This window comes from Bufo bufo, chromosome 11 (assembly GCF_905171765.1).
Source record: "Bufo bufo chromosome 11, aBufBuf1.1, whole genome shotgun sequence".
Classification (NCBI taxonomy): domain Eukaryota; kingdom Metazoa; phylum Chordata; class Amphibia; order Anura; family Bufonidae; genus Bufo; species Bufo bufo.
In genome coordinates, this window is record NC_053399.1 from 79123799 (window position 1) to 79132387 (window position 8589).

The 8589-nt window shown below is 42.2% G+C and overlaps 1 protein-coding gene across 1 annotated transcript; it reads right to left on the bottom strand.

Annotated features, from left to right (window-relative positions):
* Positions 1-684: 684 nt before the first annotated feature.
* On the bottom strand, positions 685-7617 carry LOC120981832 (protein argonaute-2-like). The gene is made up of 5 exons (XM_040411588.1): positions 7584-7617; positions 3474-3533; positions 3347-3366; positions 1455-1478; positions 685-1278 (listed from the first exon to the last, which is right to left on the bottom strand). Exons 2-5 carry the CDS (start codon positions 3481-3483, stop codon positions 787-789), a joined length of 546 nt encoding a protein of 181 aa, XP_040267522.1. The 5' UTR covers positions 3484-3533; positions 7584-7617; the 3' UTR covers positions 685-786.
* Between the last annotated feature and the right edge of the window lie 972 nt (positions 7618-8589).

The following is an 8589-nucleotide window of genomic DNA, read 5'->3' on the forward strand; positions in this document are numbered from 1 at the left end:
CCTAGAATAATGAACCTTTTCACAAAATTCTAATTTTAAGCTTCATTAATGCAATTCCTTTTAATTTGCATTACTGAAATAAATAGACTTTTGCTCGATATTCTAATTTTTCGAGTTTCACCTGTGTCTAACAATACGTAGGATAGCAGAGGATAACATTTGTGAGTGATGATGTGACATACTAGGCACAAATCTGTGTTATTTCTTTTCAATAATTTTTATTGAGTTATATGAATAAAGCACGGGGAAAAAAATCTGTGTTATTTCATCTCTACACAGTTCAAATAAAATGTATTTATTTTGGTTGAAGTTTTGAAAACAATCATATATGTGTCTTACAATATGTAGGGTAGCAGAGGATAACATCTGTGCGTGATAATGTGACATACTAGGCCGAAATCCATGTTGTTTCATCTTCAGGCACTTTGTGTTGGTGTGGTGGGTGGAAATAATTTCATAGTAGTTTCTCCACTTGTGTTTTACACTGGAGACATTTGTTTTCTGAATCTGCATATTTTATCGAGCAAAAGACATTGGGCACAAATCTGTTAGTGGCGCAGATACCAGACCTACCAAATGTGTCTTTTGGGTACACCTGTGATTTATTTAGTAGGTAATGAGCCCTTTTCTATTGGTTGAAATAAATGACAAGAGGAGACGTTAAATTGCTGTGATCACAACAAAATTTTATTTATATGCTTTGGCTATAGAATAATTTAGTAAGGATGAAGGGACAGTAATTATCATAAGGTATATATAGATATTGGAGGGCAAACCACAGGTCTATTACTTATCTTTTCCTTGTCTAAAGTTGTAAGAAGAATCCTGTCCACGTCCTTGACTTTGTCCTCCTTGCTGGGTTCCAGAACTTTGTTGCCCACTGCCCTGACTTCCCCCAGTCTGCTGGCCACTGCTCTGACCCTGTCCTTGTTGATATCCACTGCCCTGCTGACCACTGCTCTGACCCTGTCCTTGTTGATATCCACTGCCCTGTTGACCACTGCTCTGATCCTGTCCTTGTTGGTATCCACTACCCTGCTGACCACTGCTCTGATCCTGTCCTTGTTGGTATCCACCACCCTGCTGACCACCACTCTGATTCTGTCCTTGTTGATATCCACTGCCCTGCTGTCCACTGCTTTGATCTTGTTGTTTTCCGCTGCCATACTGGGAGCTGCTGCCAGTTTGCCCTTGGTATCCACTGTCTTGTCCACTTCCCTGGCTCTGTTGACCACTGGTTGGGGTTTGGCTGCTTCCTCGGCTTACTACAGTTGAGGTCTATAAAAAAAACAGACATACATTTTACACTCAAAGGCAACTGTTCATAAAGATTTTTCCTCTCCAGTGTGTTGAAGAATATAATAAATTACAGATCTACAAGTCAAACAGAACATGGCTTCAGTTTATACTAATAGTTTATAACATGCAATACCGGTTTAACAAGTTCCACTTACCGAGCTCTGTTGGCTGCCAGAAGGCTGGGAAGATAATATCAAAATCAAATTAGAGGTTAAACATAGATACATTACTCTGAATATTATGTGATCTCTGCCAAATCCATACTCACACAATAACCATATATAAAAACTGTGTATTTTAAGTATCTGTATATTTGTATTTTTTGCACATATTCAAAAGTGATTGATTATAAAAAGGGTCTGCTTTTATCACGAGATGCTAGCTTGGTCTATGGGCTGCCTCTGGTATTGAAACATGGACCTTTTTATTTGAAAGGAGTTGAGCTGCCATATCAGACACAGCCTATGGATAAGAGTGGGATTTTTCTGCAAAAAGAAGCAGACAGTGTTTCCAATCTCAGACATATTGATTTCATAATGTCATGAGGATATTTGTCTTCTTATTAGATGCACTTCTATGATGGATGGAATAGTTCTATATAAAAGCAGACAATGGTAGTCGGATTGTAACTTTATTTATATTAATTTATTCTAAAGTCAGACATTATACATGAGTTATATTTTTATTTTAAATTGAGATTTCTACAATTTGACATGTGTAGAGATTGTGCCAAATATTGTTACATATTATATACGTATTGTATGCCTGCATGTAATAATTTAAGAGTATTAAACAGGAATCATGAGTGTACAGATTCTGACAATACAGATATGTCCAAGGGCAGAATTAATTTATAGTGATGTCTGTAGGGATAGTTGGCTAGCTCTGCTAAAATCAGCGGTTTAGCCAGCATTCATGTTGTGTATATGAATTACCCCAGAAAAGAGTACTTGCAAAAAGTTATATTGTTATTGTGATAATTGGTCTAATGTAATGTTCTGATTTACTGAATTGTGCACTTGATAGTTTTGGGTGGATAGGTCAGGATTAACAATTTAGGACTTAGGTCCACCCCTAGTCTCACTCATTAGATTAGGTCTTCGTCCTAGAGAATCATTGACATTTAAAGCAAGAATGCCTTTGCTACATAAAAGTACTCCAGAAAAAAAGAGGATCAGAGGTCCAGGCCATGCACTGAAGTCAGTATTGTGCTCGAGAGAGAAAGATAGAGGGAAGGAGCACCACAACCAACATCATTGCTGCTATCCATACATTGCTATTGGGGAGGAAATAGTCAAGTTACTGACTCAATCTCCAGCCATGGCACCTATATCTCCTGCCTTGCACCCTTACAAAATGCTTTTCATGAAGGGCACCTCAACTACCATCAGGGAGGAGCATGAACATCAGTTTGGGCCCTAAGGGAAAAACGGGTACGTCCTCCTGTCGCTACCTGGCCCTAGGAAGCATCGGTGTGAGGATTGCCACTGTGATTTGAATGAGCCACTGTTGCTACCAGAGCCTCTACCACACCCATCCTCTGTTTTGTGGGCCATGTACCTCAGGTGTTGGATACTTGGATGGGGCACCAACAAGACTGTCTGTCTGCCATGGCCAGGATTTTTACACAAAGAGTCATGGCAATAAACTGGAAGAGTAACTGCACTTTACATAAACTTTGGATATGTCAGAGTGACATATTGCTCAGACCCTCACCAATTAAAACCGTTGATGAGACCCCCTCACCGATCACTGAGATGAGGAGGGACGTGAATATGGGCTTAATAGAAAGTCTATGAGACCATCTTAATTTCCATCTTCAGCTGTTAGGAGAGACAGCATTCAATGAGTGCTTCTAATGCCTTCTTTGATCAAATGACAGGGGACTGAATGCTCGAACCCCAGGATCAAAACCTTTGATATATTACCCTGACACTATTCCAATATTTTCTGCACATAAAACACCTATGTTATTTCATCTCAATCATTCCAAACATTTCAGTTCATGGATCAGGCTTTTTTCCTATAAGATAAATTCTTCTCTTACCTTCTTGGAGGGGTTTGGTGCTGAAAATTGAAAATAAGAAGGAAAATATACTTATTTAGGTCACTATTTATGGCAAATGATTAATTTTGCTTTGATTAGAGGCTAGCTATAAATCTAAGGACCTTACCTCCTTCCATGGCTGTGGTTTGGGCTTTTAGGCTCCTGAAGAGGATGTGTAGGATAAAAGCTGTTGAGAAATTAATAAATAGTCATTAAAGTAGATGAATGGAACACTGTGTTCAAAACTTATATATTGCATTATGCCAAGTGTAGGAAGTGCAGGCAGTGCACGCCTCAGGGATTAGTGTTCTTTCAATGCATTTCATGGCTATCCCATTGATTTCAACAGGCATGGTGCTTCATTTCTGCTGCAGGGAAAATTATTATTGGTTTGTTGGAGCACAGCGTCAGAATGCAAATGAGTATGAAGATAAAAATTACATAACTGGACTCAGCGTCACTTACACTATTCACTGCTTACTCTAGTTTGGGTGGTGTTTTGGACCTGACAGATTCTCTTCAAGCCAGTAGGAATCCTGTCAGGGGCGTAGCTAGAAATGCATGCGCCCCATAGCAAAAATAATTTTATGGGCCCCCCCCAGTGCCATCCACAGATCCCCCTCCCCTAAACAGTGCCATCCACAGATCCCCCTCCCCTAAACAGTGCCATCCACAGTTCCCCCTCCCTAAACAGTGCCATCCACAGATCCCTCTCCCCTAAACAGTGCCATCCACAGATCACCCTCCCATAAAAAGTGCCATCCACAGATCCCCCTCCCCTAAAAAGTGCCATCCACAGATCCCCCTCCCCTAAACAGTGCCATCCACAAATCCCCCTCCCCTAAACAGTGCCATCCACAGATCCCCTCCCCTAAATAGTGCCATCCACAGATCCCCCTCCCCTAAATAGTGCCATCCACAGATCCCCCTCCCCTAAATAGTGCCATCCACAGATCCCTCTCCCCTAAACAGTGCCATCCACAGATCCCTCTCCCCTAAACAGTGCCATCCACAGATCCCCCTCCCCTAAACAGTGCCATCCACAGATCCCCTCCCCTAAACAGTGCCATCCACAGATCCTCCTCCCCTAAACAGTGCCATCCACAGATCTCCCTCCACTAAACAGTGCCATCCACAGATCCCTCTCCCCTAAACAGTGCCATCCACAGATCCCTCTCCCCTAAACAGTGCCATCCACAGATCCCCCTCCCCTAAACAGTGCCATCCACAGATCCCCTCCCCTAAACAGTGCCATCCACAGATCCCCTCCCCTAAACAGTGCCATCCACAGATCCCCTCCCCTAAACAGTGCCATCCACAGATCCTCCTCCCCTAAACAGTGCCATCCACAGATCCCCCTCCCCTAAATAGTGCCATCCACAGATCCCCCTCCCCTAAATAGTGCCATCCACAGATCCCCCTCCCCGACGCTCACAGGAGCACATTTATAAACAAATTAGTAACTTGAACTTTAATCATTGACATTGCTGAATGCTGATTTCTTTACTTGCATTGGATACCTTACTCTGTCTTAGCTCTGGTAACGGTACAGCAGGCAGTGCAGGCGGGCGGCGCTCACTCACTGACGTCAAGCGCCTGCGCCGCCTAGTGGGAGGAGCAGGCGCGTGACGTCAGTGAGTGAGCGCCGCCCGCACTGCCTGCTGTACCGTTACCAGAGCTAAGACAGAGTAAGGTATCCAATACAAGTAAAGAGATCAGCATTCAGCAATGTCAATGAATAAAGTTCAAATTACTAATTTGTTTATAAATGTGCTCCTGTGAGCGGCGTGGCCCTGTATATTCTAACCCCCAGGCAAGCGTCCTTGTCACCATGGGAACGCCTGGGGGTTAGAATTTACCATCGGATTTGAGTTTTCACGCTCTCACTGAGAGCGTGAAAACTCAGATCCGATGGTATATTCTAACCCCCAGGCAAGCGTCCCCGTCACCATGGGAACGCCTGGGGGTTAGAATATGATCGGATCTTCCTTACTCAGTGGCCTGGCTGGAGCCTCCCCAGCCTCTGTGTCGGCCCGGCCCTGCTTGCGCCCTGCTCCAGTCCAGTCCTGACTCCTCCCCAGCCAAGCCTGAGCCGCGGACCGCCCGCGCCCACTACACTAGTGTAGTGGGCGGGCGGTCCGCGGCTCGGGCCTGGCTGCCTGTTTGTAGTGTGTGTGTGTAAAAAAAATAATAATAAAATCAACAGAAGGCGGCCCGGACGGGCCCCCAGTGGCGTAGGGCCCCATAGCCACTGCTATGGTTGCTATGGCGATCCCTACGCCACTGAATCCTGTAATCCCCATATAACTGGACTCGACCACAATAAGAGCAACCCAAAACAGATAATTCCCTCAAGAAACTGTGATCTAGGACATTTTTAAAAGATTACAAATTGGACCTCCCATATGACTGATAGACTATAGTCCATATATTAAAAAAAATAGACTATTCTACTGTTAGGGAAGGGGTAGTCTATGGAGGATCAGACAGCTGGGCTCACTGTAATCTACTAGTGGAATTGGTTTCATATTGATTAACATATTGATTAGTAATATATTGGTTGTCTTAATATTATATACAAAGTATGTGGTTAGAAGTTGATATACTACTTTCTTCATTACAACTAGTAAGTAGTCCAGTAAACCTAGGATTATTTACCCGGACATCTGACAGTTCTGAATCCACTAATTATTTAGCTCGTCATCACATATAAAGTGGGTGGTTGGCATCACCTTCTGTCATTACACTTTTTAATAACTAGTTGTTAAATTTTGCTTTCATCTTCATGTCAGGAGTCATGGTTGAAAAGTCATTGGGATAATTAACATTTACAAGTTGGCCTTCTGTTTCTATAGGATACAGAGTAATAAAGTAATAATCCCCTAGAGGTGAATGGTGCCCGTACCCGATAAGGCCAGGTTGCAGTGACTGCCATTTGTCGGCTGTGGCTATACTTGACATGCCTTAGGTTACAAGTACAGGTGTAGCCCACTGGTAAGTGGTAATCCAGGTGGTTGAGGCAGCCTGGCTACACAATTTATGGGCACCCTAAGCAGAGGAATACTTGTAGCATGATGTCTCATTGATTATGGTTAGTTAGGTTTGGAGAACATACTTAAAACAGAAATGCTTTATAGTAAAACCAATATCCAAACTGTATTCTGTAAAGGCAAAATGGTCTACGAATGCAAGCCGTAAAAGGTCCAGGTTCTTTGTGGCTTCCATCAGCCAATTGTCTCCATAAACAGACTGTGTATTACTGAAGCAAGCAATTATTTAAATTTGTGAATGAACTCCAGTAATAGGAAATTTCCACTTCTAGACTCTGTAACTTCCTCCATACAGTCTGTGTGGAATGACAGCATGGATCAGGAACCTCTAAACTCCTCTCCTAGGAGGAACAGGGGCACACAGTAGGACCTCATAGTGCAGTGATGGTGAACCTTTTACATACCGAGTGCCCAAACTGCAACCAAATACCCACTTATTTATTGCTAAGTGCCAACACGGCAAATTGACCTGAATACTACAGTCCTATATAGTATATCTTCCATGTACTTTATCATTTACCTATAATAGCCTGCCTACATTCAGTGCGCTGCCTGTGCTGTTCATAGCGCCCCCTGCGCTGATGAATGGCAGGAAAAGTCTAAGGCATATTGTCACACCATAGACATTTTCCAGGGAGCGGGTACCCACAAAGAGGGCTCTGAGTGCCGCCTCTGGCACCCGTGCCATAGGTTCGCCACCACTGTCATAGTGGGTCTCCCAGCCATTTAAAATGTATCACCTACCCTAAAACCTGTCCCATAAATGGCTGAATATCTGCACTGATAAAGGCTTTCCTGTTTAGCAACCTATCCTAGAAACTCAAGAGTTCCTCTAAAAGTATAGTCCCTGTGCATTTTCTGGATACATTCTCATTATACAATAAAGTATAACAGTATTAATCAAAAAGTTTGTCCAGATAATAAAAATTGTTTTATCTATAGATTAACGGACATCTCATACGTCAATGTTTCAAAATGTTACATAACTGATATACTGCATGCTTGAATCCATAAGAACGTTAAAAAGATTTAAGTCAGTCAAATATAATCTGTTATTTCCTATGTCACTATATTGGTCCAGAGGAACACGAAGAAAGAGAAAACCCATAAGCAATGTCTTGCAGAAAAATAGCACCAGGCTGAATGCACCAGGCTGAATTTTCTAGTAGTAGTCAGAAGTGACCTACCTTGAGCAAGCAGCAGTAGACTCTGAGATGCAACTGTCCATCTCACTCTATTTATACTGGAAGAATAGGTGGATCTAAACACTATGGAATCCAGCCCAACCAAGGTGTAGTCATGAAGAATTCAATGACATAAATATAATATAGTAATACTTATAAGTCTCATAAAGATAATAGCTCAGTGAAGACATACATGGTACATTTAAAATAGCCAATAAGTTAATAATAGTAATTTCAAATAATTATTATGCTTATTTCAGATTCCTAGGAGGCCATGTCTTATACATTGAAATAACTTCTTATACTTTCCCCAGGTAAATAGTGGAAATGGCATTTTACTGAAGTTAGTTAAGGGCAAATAAAAGGGCAGACTGAAGAAATAACTGTAACAAGCCACAAAACAGCAAAATGCGACTTTCATCCAAAAACAAGTCATGAATCAATAAATGAGTTCAATCAATAAATGTTTTCAGGTAATGTTAGACTAGTTTAAGCGTTCCCTGCACAACCACCTGCAAATAAGAGAAATAGCTGATCTAATATATTTATCCCTACCTAAGGGCGTAGCTATAGGAGAAGCAGGTGAAGCGGCTGCTTTGGGGCCTGAACTCAGAAGGGGCCCACCCAGGAGGAGGACTAAAAGATTTTGTTGTCAGGGCTCCCTCAACAGTATTATAAAATGAGATTGTATTAAGAGACACTGTAGGAAATGGATGGAGAAGCTGCCAGGCCACGTCTGAGAGAACATGGGGCCCAGTCATTTCTAGTTACGCCACTGCCCCTACCCATCAGCCCCGGCAATAGTAATTGCCAGGGCTAACTGTTCTGAGGGATCCCGGGGCTTACCTGAGATAATCCCTGATAGGGTATAATCGAGGTACATCGTTATGTAATTATACATAGTTATTCCAAAGCATAATAATAAAAAATGTAAAGTTTAGAACTTAGAAGTAAAAGTTCCCTTGTTGGAGAGAACAAAATTAAGGTTAAACTTAATGTTACTTAGCTA

Coding starts and splice junctions, on each gene's coding strand:
- LOC120981832 (XM_040411588.1), bottom strand. Junction 1,479..3,346: donor CACCAAACCCCTCCAAGAAG/GTAAGAGAAGAA, acceptor TTATCTTCCCAG/CCTTCTGGCAGCCAACAGAG. Junction 1,279..1,454: donor CTGGCAGCCAACAGAGCTCG/GTAAGTGGAACT, acceptor TTTTTTTTATAG/ACCTCAACTGTAGTAAGCCG.